The sequence below is a fragment of the Bipolaris maydis genome, assembly GCF_028858645.1.
Source record: "Bipolaris maydis strain C4 unplaced genomic scaffold PSV08scaffold_2, whole genome shotgun sequence".
Lineage (NCBI taxonomy): Eukaryota > Fungi > Ascomycota > Dothideomycetes > Pleosporales > Pleosporaceae > Bipolaris > Bipolaris maydis.
This window is the reverse complement of record NW_027093858.1, coordinates 2,900,367-2,913,600: the sequence shown is the minus strand read 5'-3', so window position 1 is coordinate 2,913,600 and position 13,234 is coordinate 2,900,367. Positions and strand designations below refer to the sequence as shown.

At 53.8% G+C, this 13,234-nt stretch overlaps 5 protein-coding genes across 5 annotated transcripts; 3 read left to right on the top strand and 2 right to left on the bottom strand.

Annotated features, from left to right (window-relative positions):
- Window positions 1–110: 110 nt before the first annotated feature.
- On the top strand, window positions 111–2,811 carry PSV08DRAFT_384830 (ER-golgi trafficking TRAPP I complex 85 kDa subunit-domain-containing protein). Its single transcript, XM_014224649.2, has 2 exons — window positions 111–1,406; window positions 1,466–2,811. The coding sequence occupies exons 1-2, from the start codon at window positions 266–268 to the stop codon at window positions 2,656–2,658; spliced, it is 2,334 nt and encodes a 777-aa protein (XP_014080124.1). The 5' UTR covers window positions 111–265; the 3' UTR covers window positions 2,659–2,811.
- A 287-nt stretch (window positions 2,812–3,098) lies between these two features.
- Window positions 3,099–4,348, bottom strand: PSV08DRAFT_26541 (uncharacterized protein). The gene is made up of 3 exons (XM_014224648.2): window positions 4,252–4,348; window positions 3,753–4,195; window positions 3,099–3,695 (listed from the first exon to the last, which is right to left on the bottom strand). Exons 1-3 carry the CDS (start codon window positions 4,337–4,339, stop codon window positions 3,219–3,221), a joined length of 1,008 nt encoding a protein of 335 aa, XP_014080123.1. The 5' UTR covers window positions 4,340–4,348; the 3' UTR covers window positions 3,099–3,218.
- Window positions 4,349–5,449: 1,101 nt separating this feature from the next.
- PSV08DRAFT_171094 (FAD dependent oxidoreductase) lies at window positions 5,450–6,849 on the top strand (the record flags this gene model as incomplete). Its single annotated transcript, XM_014224647.1, has 4 exons — window positions 5,450–5,478; window positions 5,667–5,783; window positions 5,844–6,072; window positions 6,130–6,849. The coding sequence occupies 4 exons, from the start codon at window positions 5,450–5,452 to the stop codon at window positions 6,847–6,849; spliced, it is 1,095 nt and encodes a 364-aa protein (XP_014080122.1).
- Window positions 6,850–6,890: 41 nt separating this feature from the next.
- Window positions 6,891–10,671, bottom strand: PSV08DRAFT_384826 (armadillo-type protein; the record flags this gene model as incomplete). The annotated part of the gene is made up of 4 exons (XM_014224646.2): window positions 6,891–7,070; window positions 7,147–7,312; window positions 7,390–10,451; window positions 10,501–10,671. 4 exons carry the CDS (start codon window positions 10,669–10,671, stop codon window positions 6,933–6,935), a joined length of 3,537 nt encoding a protein of 1,178 aa, XP_014080121.1. The 3' UTR covers window positions 6,891–6,932.
- Window positions 10,672–10,837: 166 nt separating this feature from the next.
- Window positions 10,838–12,658, top strand: PSV08DRAFT_26524 (DNA polymerase subunit Cdc27). Its single transcript, XM_014224645.2, has 8 exons — window positions 10,838–10,972; window positions 11,020–11,306; window positions 11,356–11,423; window positions 11,469–11,579; window positions 11,633–11,942; window positions 11,992–12,132; window positions 12,179–12,367; window positions 12,414–12,658. The coding sequence occupies exons 1-8, from the start codon at window positions 10,857–10,859 to the stop codon at window positions 12,569–12,571; spliced, it is 1,380 nt and encodes a 459-aa protein (XP_014080120.1). The 5' UTR covers window positions 10,838–10,856; the 3' UTR covers window positions 12,572–12,658.
- Window positions 12,659–13,234: the final 576 nt, after the last annotated feature.

The window sequence follows — 13,234 nt, the reverse complement described above, 5'->3', positions numbered from 1 at the left end:
GCCGCAGCGTTGGAACTGGTGGACAAATGCGAGTGATGCTGGAGATGCCGCAATTCGTCCAGTCACAAAGCGCAGCGGCCGCAACGGCGATCCAGCATCACCCCCAACGTCGTCACACACGCGCCGCTCCAAACCAAATAGCGAATTCGACTACTGACGGCTCGCTGTCGCCTCAAGCTCGTCGACGATAATCAGGATACATGCCGGCAGCCTCAGAAGTCCCGCGTACATTCAGAACCCCGCGGGCGCATCGCCCTAGCCTCCCATGACGCCGCCTCAAGATGCCACGCCGAAACCCCCAAAGTACCCAGCCGACCCGGAGGCTTCCATGATACTGCCCAAACACCGCGCCTCGCCTGTATCCTCTCTCTCCAGCCTCCCCTACCGCCGCTCCAACCCCAGCCTGTCCAAGCTCTTCGAGTCAACAACCACAATCTCCACGTCGCGCCCCAATTCTGGTGCCGCAACGCCTACTCCGAGTCACCCTCAGGGCTCCGTCTTCTCCCCGGGATCGCGGCTCAGCGGCACAGGCACGCCGAGCAGCCTACCGCCAGGCGTGTCAGATGAGTACCGGATGCTGATCCAGAGGGCCTTTGTGCCATGTGTCGCTGTCCTTGCGGATGCGCAGACGGAGGACCTGATACAGTCAAAGGGGCTGGAGGGGGGCCTGTTGCAGTTGCTACGACCATTCGGGGAATCGGTACCCGGTAAGGTAACCATAAGAGATAGTAACGGGGCAAGCAAGAGCTGGGAGGACTTTGGTGTGCGCTTCATTGGCGTCGACGATGCATATCCAGACCTGCGTGTTGGGACCGGCGGGCAGAGAACACCGTCAGGCCCCGCACCACGAGTGAGGCGCTCAGGGGGTGATGTCTCACAGATTGAAGAGCTGGTAGATCGCCATCTGCAATACTCTGAATTCAATAGGCAAGATGCTGTGTCCGACTTCATGAACCAGGGCGAGGCGTCAGGACCACCCATAGATAGTACATCATCGCCTTTCTACACGCTTTACCTACGGCGATTACTATCAGGACTGCCAGTCGTACCGCATGAGACCTTTTCGCATCCTGTGGCAGGTATAATAGCAATCAGTTCGCGCAACCCACATCCGATAGAAGAGCTACGGAGACTGTACAACCGGCAGCACGATGGAGACCTCCGGTTTCCGCAATGGGTGGAAAACGACTTTTTACGCTACTACGTTTTAATACACGACGAAGAAACTGGAGACATTGCAAAGTCGAACCAGACTTTTGATTCGATGAAGCGACATTTTGGACTACACTGCCATTTACTGCGGCTCAAGAGCCAGCAGTGCATAGCGTCAGACGACGATAGCGTACGCTTGCCGACTTGCGAGTGGATGTCTGCTTCGGAAGAACTGGCGGAGATTCAAAAAAGAGGTAAGCACGAGATGGTTTGTCACAGCCAGTTGTAACCATGTACTGATAGTTTGCTGCAGAAACCACAGACGACATCACAGACCCAACACCCTACTTTCCCGAGTCTGATATCAGTAGTCTCCGTACCTTTATCCGCGAATTAGTCACGCAGTCAATAATACCCAACATGGAGCGCAGCGTCGCCACCTGGAACGAGCAAATCCTGTCCCGACGCCGCGGTCTCTCAGGCCGCTTCATGTCTCTCTCCAAACGCTGGACGCCCTTTGGCGGCTCACGCACCAGCGGCTCATCATCAGCAACATCTGGAAACTCAAACTACGACAGCCTCCAAGGCTTCTACCGCCCAGACGCTCCCGAAGCCATCATGCGGCGTCTAGCAGACTACTGCTTCATGCTGCGAGACTGGAAGCTAGCACTCAGCACCTACGACATCCTCCGTACCGATTTCCAAAACGACAAAGCATGGCGCCACTACGCCGGCGCCGCCGAAATGGCCGCCCTCTCCGCTCTCATGTCGCCTACCCCTCTGTCTGCCAAATCCCGCGCCGAAAACATTGACGCGTGGATCGAAGCAGCATCCTACTCGTACACGGACCGCCAGCGCAGCGCAGCTCCCTACTACGCACTCCGCACCCTCGCCCTCTCGTTGGAGCTCCTCCGCCTCCGCGGCGCCGCCGCCGCAGACGACGCCGCCCGCTGGGCAACCCGCATCTTGGAAACGGGCCTCGTCGGCCCCGTCGGCCACGCCCTCGTCACTGAGCGCATCTCGGCCTGCCACGCCATCCGCACGGGAATCGGCGCCTACAAACTGGGCTCGCGCCGCAGGAAAGCTGCCCTCTGGTCCGTTCTCGCGGCCCAAGACTGGTATCGCCTCGAGAAATCGCAGCAGGCCGAGCGTGCCCTCGATACCGCGCTCAGACTGTACAATACGACGGCGGAGAATGCAGAGGGTGGTGCGACGGCTTTGCCGTATGGCGATATGCAGCGGTTTGTGGATGAGTTGCGGCAGCAGATTATGGGCCTGAGGCTCACCAATCAGGGGTTTGGCGGGCAGCTGGGTGAGGGCGAGGACGAGCGGAGACGCGGGATGCAGAGTCCCGAGGTGGAAGAGGTGGCCGAGACGCTGGATGCGAGTCCGAGGTTGCATAGGAAGAGCCTGATAGGGCAAAAGGCGCCACCGCCGATTGATCTGGGGCCATCGTTGGAGAGGTCGCAGAGCGAGGTGGATGCTAAAGGGGAGGGATTTGAGTAGATGTGGGGAGAAAGAGATAGGGAGGAGAGACGATAGATACGTGTTAATGGTTACGAATTCTTTCTCACGAAAAAGCCACGCAACATGAGCATTGTACACGTCACACGCAGATACATACATACATACATACATACATACGTGGTTGAACAGGCAACATGCAAACATGCTTTATCGAAGCCATCTCTTATTAGTCTGAGAGATGCATACTCTATACACCATTCATTCATTTCATTCAGTCAAACAGAGAGAGACAGAAAGTTAAAAAGACATTTCCTTTCAAACGCCAAAGCCGGTGAAGAGACTGCAGGCCCAAGCACTTTGGCACCCCGTCAGTCCGTCATGCCGGCGTATGCAACAATGGATAACACAGACAGCCATGCCGATGCTCGTATGCTATGCAAAGAACGCGAGATCCAAGGAAAGGGGAGAAGAAGAAGAAGAAAAAAAATGCAAATCAGAAAAGAATAACGCGCCCACCGTATGCTGTTAGGGTATCATTGTCTCGTCGTCATCATCAGCAATCATAAGTCGACCACCTCTTTCTTTCTCTCTCTCTCTTTTCACACAATAAAATCATAACAGGGGGTGAGGGGCTTGGGCACTACAGGAGTCTTGAGTGGTGATGCTTCTGCGGGCACGGTCCGAGGGTCTGTGTGTAGTGTCGTTTTGGGGGCAGGGGTTGGTTCCCGAGATGAGTCGGTGGAGGAGGCATCGCAGGTACGGAGTCCGCGAAGTTTGATGGTAAGCTTCACTGGCCTTGGTGGCTCGGGTGGAGGGGTCTGCAAAGTCGACTGTTGCGAGGCTACAAACCCATGTGATTCATCCGACGAGCTGTCAGTGCCTTCTGGCGTTGAATCGGAGTCGAACAGAGGTAAGGGGGAGCGACGCTTTCGTGAGCGCTGGCGTTGGTCGTCATCGTCACCATCGACACTAGGACTCGGACGCTTTTTGGACATTGGCTTTGGCACTACGTTGACATTTGGGATGCCAGTGTGCGGGCCGGCGATATTACGGACAGAGGAATAGTGCTCCCAAGTCTAGGGATACTACGTCAGTACAATATGAGCGGGGTAAGCAAGGAGACTACAACATACATGGTAGGCAATGTGGAGGGTCTGGCGTTTGTCATCGGCAGCGGGATCAACATTGGATGCAGAGGTGGTGCGTGGAGAGAAGAGGTAGGTATAGTCTGCCTGCCACAGGCGGACATTGACATTGAGAGCAGAGGCAAAGGCCGAGACTTCCATGTTGTCTGCCCACTCGCCAGGCTGACCCATCTTCTCTACATGATGGTCAAACTGCTGCTGCAGTTGCTCTTCAGTGTAGTAGGTGGTGTCGAGACGCTTGGTGGCGGCATTGGCAGCAGCAGCAGCAGCCGTCTTGCGTTTGGGATTTCTCCGCACATTATTGACGGCCATGTACTGGCGGTAAAAGTCTGCACAATCCCTCATGTGCTCGATGGTGGTGGCACGCAGGACCTCGTGCATGTCTTGGTGGCCGTAGAGCTGGTCGGACAGGGCGTTGAACAGGCAGTTGCCTTGGAGGAACGTCAGTGGTGGTGAAGCGAGGAGAAAGGGTCAAGTGCATGCTCACCATCGCCACGGATGCTGCTTGCATACAGGGCATTTGCATCGAGGATGGGGAATTCAGGCGAGTTGGCCCGGTGTCGTCGGGTAGCCATGGTGGTGGGAGCAGCAAGGATGTTTGTAGGACAGGAGAAGTCGGTGTATTTGGGGCGGAAGGCACAGGTGGGGTGAGGCGGTCATGGATGAAAGGAGAGCTCTGGTGGAAGCGGCAAGAGCAGTTGCAGGACAGAGGAGCTGGGCCGGCCACGCCACGATGGATGGGTGAAGGTCGTGGCCGGTGAAGGGCAAGGGGAGGCGGGCGAGGAATAATATCTTGTGTGACGCGCGCGAACTTGTGAAGCTCTGGTAGTAAAGGGACACGGGCAGCAGGGATGGCTCCGCTTGGCAGGTCTCAGGCACAACGACAGCAGGCCTGACTCGGGGCGGGCTCGCGCGAACAGAGACAGAACAATGCCCAGCCAGCGACGACAATCGGGCGGCAGCCAGCCAGACAAAGACCCGGCAGCTTCTTGCAGGATCGAAGGGTGGATGCAATGCCGTGGGCAGAGGGCCGGTGCAGCTAAATGTACTACTTGGGCCTGCGCGGTGCTGGCACGGAAAAATCTTCGGGCCTGCATACGTCTTGTCTACTTAGCACATGTACATGCTGCTACTTATGAACGACTACCTCGGACTCGGGCAATGATGTCAGGCACCGCAGAGCTGTGCCCCCTAGCTAGCCGCTGTGCTGGGGCGGGCCCGACTGGTTTTCGTCGTGTGCAGCGGGCGGTGGAGGCAGGGAGCGAAAAAGCAGAGCACGCCAATTGCTGGTGGAGACGGTGGTTGTGTGAAGACGAGGTGCAGAGCGGGTGTGAAGCAACGACCAGCAGACGAGGAGCGACGAGACTGATGCTCCCACCGCCCGTCTCATCTGCCCGAGCACATGTGTACTACTTACTTAGACAAACAAAGGCCTCTCCCTCTCATGTGCCCACGCGTTTTGTCTCGTGCTCGTGTGCCGCCGGAGCCAATAAGCGAGCTGGCAAAAAAAACCACTGCCAGATGACCCCGCCAACACGCTCCACCACCACCACCAACCACCAAGACCACCGTCCCCACTCCCTGCTGGCCTCTGCTGCCGCCCGTGGAGCCATGTGATGCCACGCAAAATCACAGCTGCGTCAAGCACGCCCATTGCTCGCACCCTCAAGCAGCAAACACCTACCATGTCCACCAAGAATGTCGTCGTTGCGGGGTAAGCATCTGCCCACCTCACCACACCCATCATCGGCCCTGCAGCCATGGCAATAACAATCAACACGTTCAATTTTCATGTGCCGAGCCGCCTCCCTCCATGTGCCGAAGCTGCAGGGCCGGTTGCTCGTTACAGTAGTCTTGATGTACTTTAATGTATCTAGTATGCTGACACTACCACCACCCCAGCGCCGGAGTCATCGGCCTCTCGACTGCCCTCGTGCTGTCCAGGCACAAGAACCTGACCATCACCGTCGTGGCCAAGCACATGCCCGGCGACTATGACATAGAATACGCTTCCCCTTGGTAAGAGATAAAATGTACAAAATGCACGTGGGACACACATTGACTTTGTACCTGCGAAAGGGCTGGTGCAAACTATTTTCCTGTTGGCAAGCCCGGCTCCGCACTGCAAAGGTTCGAGAAGGCCACCTGGGCGGAGCTCGAGCGTATATGTCGCCAAGTCCCAGAGGCCGGCATCCACTTCCAGAACACGCGCATCTATGCAAGGAAAAAGGATGCTGGAACAGTTACGGGCCAGTGGTTTGAGGAACTGACAAAGGAAGATGCTTGGTTCAAGGATGTGGTTCCTAACGTATGTTGCCGTCTCACTGTTCCTCCATGGATGTGACCTATATTCACACCCCCCTAGTTCCGTGTCTTGCCCAAAAGCGAACTCCCAGAAGACTGTGACACCGGCACCGAATTCTCATCCGTCTGCATCAACACTGCCGTCTACCTGCCCTGGATCCTTGGCCAATGTGTGAAAGCTGGTGTCATTATCAAACGTGGCATTCTCTCCCACATTTCCGAAGCCGCCAGCTTCCACCCTTCTGGCCATGCCGATGTGATAGTAAACTGCACTGGTCTTCTCGCATCCAAGCTCGGTGGAGTCATGGACTCGAACGTGTACCCGGGACGCGGCCAGATTGTGCTCGTCAGGAATGAGCCAGACATCATGTTGACAGTCAGTGGCACTGACGATGGCAGCGAAGAAGCTACCTACGTTATGCAGCGAGCTGTCGGTGGAGGCACCATTCTCGGCGGTTGTCTGCAGCATGGCTCGTGGGAGAGCCAGCCTGATCCTAGCCTTGCACAGCGTATCATGCAGCGCTCTATTGACTTGTGTCCAGCCCTCGCACCAAAGACTGGAAAGGTAACTGAACTTGATATTGTCAGACATGGTGTCGGTCTACGGCCCATGAGGACTGGTGGACCTAGAGTTGAGAAGGAGGTGATTGATGGCAAGTGGGTCGTACACAGTTATGGTCATGCGGGTTATGGCTACCAGAGTAGTTGGGGAAGTGCATGGGAAGCCGAGCAACTGGTACTGTCTATTGTGAAAGATGACAAGACCAAGGCAAAGCTTTAGAATAGACAGCATAGAATATCTACCATCTTCTAGCCATGCACGAATATATTTCCCTCGGTACATCTACCACCGTGGCTGTCTATTCACCCCGCTTCCACCACCGCCGCTCTAATCCCATCCACAGCAGGCTTCAAGCTCTTCGACGGCAAACTCCAATCATGCCTCTTCAACCCCTCCTCCCCCGTCAAAAACCACAGTGTCTCCGCCGCCGTGACACGAATCTAAATCCCTCATATTAGCAACCCTTAACTTTTTCTTTTCTTTTTTCCACCTCTCACATCAGAAAAAAAAGCTCACCTTGGGAAAAGGATGCAATAGCATACTCGTCACTTTCTTCAGTGTCTCTTCACGCGTCGCAGGCACGCTGCCCAGCCCGCGGTACATATCCAACGCGAGGAGCAATTTGTGCACGTGCGAGGATTTGAAGTGTGATTTTTGCGTATACGACAAAAGGGTGCGGAAACTATTTTTTCCCCTCCTTTGTTAGTAATTCAATGCTTTACGTTACGAACATGAGGGAGAAGATGTGGTTTGACGTACGGGAAGGATGTAGTAGTGAGGCGGTGCATAACATGCATGTCGAAGAGGAAGGTCAGGACTTCGAGGAGCGGGAGCAGAATGCGGTCGTTGTCGAGGTGGGATTTTAGCAGGGTGAGGAAGGTGGCTGCGAGGTCGAGGAGGGAGTATTGGTCTGCTTGATTACGGTTTTCAGGGAAAGAAGAAGGGAGCGTATCAACGAAATCAAGCAATGCCATGCGTGAGTTCTGGACTACGGATTCCGAGCCCATGCCTGCTGAGCTGACGAAGCCGACGCAGATGGCTTCTTTGACAATGGCGTCGGTCGATGATTGCAGTGGAGCGAGGGCGGAGAGGAAGAAGGATCTAGAAGAGACACCTGCGTCGAGTGCGCTGGGGTCGAGTGCGTGGTGGAGGACTTGACTGGCCTTGACACGCATTTTGTCTAGTTTCTCGAGAGACAGGCGGAGGACGTCGGCGTAGATCTCGCGGCCGCATGGTTCGTGAGTTGAGGTTAGGAGACCGGATGTCCAAGCCAAATGGACGGTGTTTAAGGCTTCTAGGCGAACCAGGGCCCCGACATCGCCTCGTTCGGTGATGGTGTAGTCGTTGAGGGCAATGTGCAGGGCGCGACCTACCTGTGTTTCTGCGTCCGGCGCGAGATGGTACGATGCTGAGGATTTGCTGGCGAGGAGGTCGCCCAGAGCGCGCAGGGCTACGGTGCGAGCTTCGATGGCCACGGCGGCAGTGCATCGGAATGTGAGTACTTTGACGATGCGGCGCTGTATTTCTTCTCTTTTCGTGTCAGCTGGAAGGTTAGTCAAGTTGGCGTATGCGGCTCCGAGCGCGACTGCGTGTCCTGAGCATCTGAGTCCGTTATACGAGGCTTCGTTCTCCAATCTGGTCAACCACGACGATACGACCTCAATGGTGTCGACGTTAGGTGTCTTAGAGAGGAGTAGAATGACTGCTGGTGCAGTGATAGCGATTCCATCCAAGACTAACTGTTCATGTCGAGTGAGGCACAGGTCAAAGAGGCGACAAACCTCTTCCGTGGGTATCTCGGATGACTTGATACCGGTAGAACACTCAGTCGTAAACGTAGCCATTGCTGCAATGAATGAACCTATGGAGGATGCCGTAAACTGTGGTCGCAGTGCTGGTGAGGTAAATGCCTTCTCTTCAAGTTTCAAGTCGCTTGACAATAGTGTCCAAAGATCCGAGAGACACACATACATAGCCCCATCTCTATTGTCGACAATCGAGGTTCTTGCAGTGTTTACAAGAGCTGCAAGCGCAGATACTAGTCCCTGCCGCTCCTCTACCTGTCTGGGACGCAAGGCTGAAAGCGTACTGCGCACTTGTCCTGACATTCTTTGAACCACAGCCAGGGAGCGTCCTTTCGATAAAGACCCCACGGCTTCTGCTGCAAACAAACGCGACTCGGAATCCAAAGATCCTGTTCCTCGCCATTCAAGGAGTCCTTCGAACAACGCTTCCCAGTAGAGCGAGCTCAAGTCTCCTGCCTTGATTGCCACATCACACATTGCTCGCTGACGGAGGCCAACAGCATGGAAATCTACCATTTGCACAAGCGGTATACCTTCCTCGATTGTATTCGGGTGTCGACCAATCAGTTCCTGCAGAGCGGCGGATGATCCTCTTCTGATGTTGCCTGCTGGGTCGAGACAAGCAGCGACCACCAGTTCAATTGCAAGGACTTGAGGTACATTCAATGCTTTTAGATGCTCCGACGCGCGTATTGACGCTGTGTCCACGACAAGTAGATCTGCAGTAGCGTAGCGTCTCGAGAGTGCCCAGATGCCAAAGCAAGCTGCGTCGCGAACGTTCGTACCGATGGATCCTCCAGTGGGTGATCGCTGCTCGAATCCAAGAGAGAGCAGAAGAGCGTTCAGGACGTCAGGCAAGTGGTTTGTTTGGACTGCTTTACGATAGAGCAGCTGGGAAAGTGTCAGCGTCAACCCGTGCCATCTCAGCGGATTTACACTGCTCAAGTTGCGTTTGGAGCCCTGCCAGTAGACGTTCTCGGTGAGGGAGCCTAGGATCGCCTCGACCACCTCATCAGCCATTTCGATGTCAAGTTTGAGTGTGATTATGCTGAGTGCTTTGCTTGCCCCGTATCGAACAGGAGTATCTCCATCTGCAAGTGCTTCAAGTAGGAACTCGATGACTTCTTCCAGAACCGTCGTTGGGTCAAGCCCAGGTACGACGGAGGTTGTCTGCAGACAATGAAGGACAATGTTGCGCAGACTTTTCACTACTAGCTTACGAGCCACCGCTGACGATTTGATGAAGGCAAGGCTCTCTTGGTCCAGTACCTTTCGGCAAGATTGGTAAGTTGCAGCGAGAAAAGGGCCAAGTTCTTCGTTTGTAGCAGATGCAAGAAGACCAGATATGAATGACAACACACCAAGACACTGGTGTATATCGAATTGCTCCTCATTCACTTCAGAGAAGAAGGAAAGTGACCACGAAACCATGGCATTCAGTAAACCCATCTTTTGCATATCTGGACGTACACAAATTCGAACCAATAGCTTTGCAGCGGCGCTTTTCTCTTTGGTTGGGGCTCGGAGTTGCGACATGCATATGGAGAGCACACGGAGGGTTATTCCTGGTAGTTTGGCAGGCAACTTCAGCCCAGGCGCAATTGAAATTTGTGCAGAATCCTGCAACTCAGACATGGACTCCAGAGGAAAGGGAGCCAGTAATAACTGCGAAAGCCATAGGAGCAGCACATAACGGCGAATCCATGGCCGGTCACTCTGAGATAGTGCTGCCTCAGGGCCTTCGTTAGTACTATCTTTGCTGGCCTCGAGCTCTGTCAAGATTGGTTCGAGGTAACGCGGCTCGTTGTTGAAGAATCCTTTGATGACCTTTTCACCGCGGACTTTGCAGAATACATTCAAAATACGGCATATGGCATGTGAGAGCGGTAAACAGCCATCTTTTGGATCCTCTTTGGTGCTCGTCGATATTGTTTCCAAGTAAGCATCAACCAGTGGCGGGATAAAAGTCTTGAGGTGAGTGTCCAGAAGTTGAGGATCCTCTTGAAAGGGCTCAATCTAGTAGTAGTCAGCCCGAGTACCGGTGGGCAGTTTGCTAGAGCCATACCAGGCTGCAGGCTTTGTGCATATCAGCCGTCCTAACATTGTGGCGGACAGAGCCTGATGTAGAGCCTTGCTGGCGTTTTCGTAGCAGTCGTGGGAGAAGCTTCTCAAGGTCAGAGAGCAGCAGAGCAGATGCTCTCTGCAATTTTAGATCTTCGTCTTCAGCGGCGCTCATTTTCGGTCACAATAGAAACATGGTGGTTGACTTGTCGGCAATGATGGATGCCTTAGTGCTCGAGTCAGTTTTGTCGAGCTGGGAGCGCAAGACGCGTGAGCACGAGTCAGCCCCGCGACGCGCTTCCACTTCTTTGTTCATCGTACATAGTTACCACGACTACGGCAACGTCGACAATTTACGCAATGGCCCAGGAAGACTACAAGGATTATCTGGCGGCAAGAATTCTCGCTGAGAATAAGCCTGTAACCTACAGGCTTCTCAGCAGAGCGCTCAAGACCAATGTCAACACAGCGAAACGGTTAGTACTGCCACTGCGAATGACGAATGCCAGCTCACCGCAGACAGGATGCTCGCTGAGTTTTACAAGACGCAAAATGCACGAAAGTCGAAGTCTGTTCACGCCACTTATCTTCTCACCGGTACGCCTCGAAATAGCGAACAGAGCAATGGCTCCAAAATCCGAAAAGGCGAAGATACCGACATGCGCAGTTCTCCATTCATGAGTTCCATGCCCGACCAAGAGGAGGATGAAGACTCGGATTATGCAAGCGGTTCCGACGATGAGGATACTCCTGCACCAAGAGGGGTGAAAGAGACTCAAGTCTTGCTAGTTCGGGAAGAGGAGTTGGAGGGTACGTTGTGTCAAGGGTCGCTTTGGATACTCGCTGACTGGTATACCAGAGACTCTCGCAGGGCTGGAAGAAGGCGCATCGGTCCACATCTACAGCCTGGAACCCGGACGACTCGAGGTATGCTCGGTTTCGACTCGGAGTAGACGGTGCTAAACATAGTAGATCTTCGGAGTGTTGTCTCTATGTAACCACGAGGGTGTGAAACAGTACGCAGACGAGAACCCTTTAGAGCGATGGAAGACGTATGGCTCAATTCGTAACCAGTACATCAAGGTATGGTATTTGCACTGTGCAGGATGTGGACAATCAAGCTAATATCACTGTAGAGAAGGACTGCGAAGTACGCCCCTCCCACCGCAACCAACTCCTCAAAAGCTTCCGCAAAGCCAGCATCCAAGCCTGCGGAGAAGCCTGCCAGCAAACCTGCTGCAACCGTGGGTACAAAAGACAAGGAAAGCACCGAGGAAAATGCATCGGGACGGTCAACTCCACAACCTTCTGCGAGCGCAAGTACACTCAAGCGGTCCGACTCAAAGTCAGGAGCGAAGAAGGATAAGGCATCTAGTGACATATTCAAGTCATTTGCCAAGGCTAAACCAAAGGCGAAGGAGTCCACACCTGCTCCAGTAGAAGACGGTAGGTCGACCTTGTGCCGATGTCCATGCTATATTACTAACATGCCTAGAACCAATGCAAGGCATGTCTGAAGACGAAGGCGATCCAGACGATGAGCCCGAAGTCAAGATTAACGAGGAGAAGAACGAAGCAGCTCGCAAAGCCCGTGAGGAGCGAGCGGAGCGATTACGCAAGATGATGGAAGACGATGGTAAGTCCGGTGTAGCAGACATTTATCTCACATCTAACTTGTGCAGACGAAGACATGCCCGATGCGCCAGCAGCAGTAGAATCACAGACTGAAACTACTCCGACAGCTACAGCCACAGCTGATGCCGCAGAGCCAGCAGAAGACGAGGCCACGTTCACCGTGACGAATGGCCGGAGACGCGGCCGAAGACGAGTGATGAAGAAGAAGAAGGTCAAGGACGAGGATGGCTATCTGGGTGAGTCGACTCTGTGTGGTCCAGAAAATCAACTGACATGTTACAGTCACCAAAGAAGAGGCTGTCTGGGAATCCTTTTCTGAAGAGGAGCCTGCACCGAAGAAGGCCAAGCCTGCACCAGCTAAACCAGCAAGCTCCGCAAAGGGCAAGAATGCGGGTAAGAAGGGGCAAGGTAGCATTGCCAGCTTCTTCAAGAAGGCCTGAGACAGTGATTTCACTACTTGGTCTTGCTTTTTTGCTAGAGTATCTACAACTTTCGATTCCGTCACCATAAATAACTCGGGACGATAAATTGTGTTTCTCTGTATGTATGTGTGTGTGTGTGTGTTTTTAGAACGCTTGTCCATTGACGCTGTACATAGCCATAGTTCTTTTTCAAGGCAGAAAGAGTAGAATGGCACATGTACCACGTTACCATTTGCTCGTATAGACACGCCCGTTTTTTTTTTGAGCAAGAAAGTGGTCTAGTGTAGGCAGCCGGACTGGGGAGGGGGGGGGGGTGATCGTCATCCAAGTCGCCGGCATGTGTCACGCGATACGCTTGCGTTGTGCCCAGCGTAGTATAATATATGGTATATATTGACGTACTGTTGGGACTTCGGAGAGGCCGCGCCATGGTGCAACGTGGCTGGCAGGGGCGGGGTAAAAACTGCCCGGGGTAAGTACGTAGGTGTAACTAGACGCGGGAAGCAGGCGCGGAAGTAGACGCGGAGGGGTAAAGCTTTTTTTGTTATTGTTGTTGTCAGCAATTGAAACATTGGAATTGCTAACAATTCGATGCTTGAACATGGGGATTTTCTCCCATGGTAAAATTTTTTTGGCACTTGAGATAGTTTGGCACGTAATTTAGTTTGGTTAGACTAGAGC

Bases quoted from the DNA above. Each gene is read 5' to 3' on its own strand.
- PSV08DRAFT_384830 (XM_014224649.2), top strand. From the start codon at position 266: ATGACGCCGCCTCAAGATGCCACGCCGAAACCCCCAAAGTACCCAGCC. The intron at 1,407-1,465 runs GTAAGCACGAGA...AGTTTGCTGCAG, and splicing joins GGCGGAGATTCAAAAAAGAG to AAACCACAGACGACATCACA.
- PSV08DRAFT_26541 (XM_014224648.2), bottom strand. From the start codon at position 4,339: ATGGCTACCCGACGACACCGGGCCAACTCGCCTGAATTCCCCATCCTC. The intron at 4,196-4,251 runs GTGAGCATGCAC...CGTTCCTCCAAG, and splicing joins AAGCAGCATCCGTGGCGATG to GCAACTGCCTGTTCAACGCC. The intron at 3,696-3,752 runs GTATGTTGTAGT...TAGTATCCCTAG, and splicing joins CCCTCCACATTGCCTACCAT to ACTTGGGAGCACTATTCCTC.
- PSV08DRAFT_26524 (XM_014224645.2), top strand. From the start codon at position 10,857: ATGGCCCAGGAAGACTACAAGGATTATCTGGCGGCAAGAATTCTCGCT. The intron at 11,307-11,355 runs GTACGTTGTGTC...CTGGTATACCAG, and splicing joins TCGGGAAGAGGAGTTGGAGG to AGACTCTCGCAGGGCTGGAA. The intron at 12,133-12,178 runs GTAAGTCCGGTG...TAACTTGTGCAG, and splicing joins CAAGATGATGGAAGACGATG to ACGAAGACATGCCCGATGCG.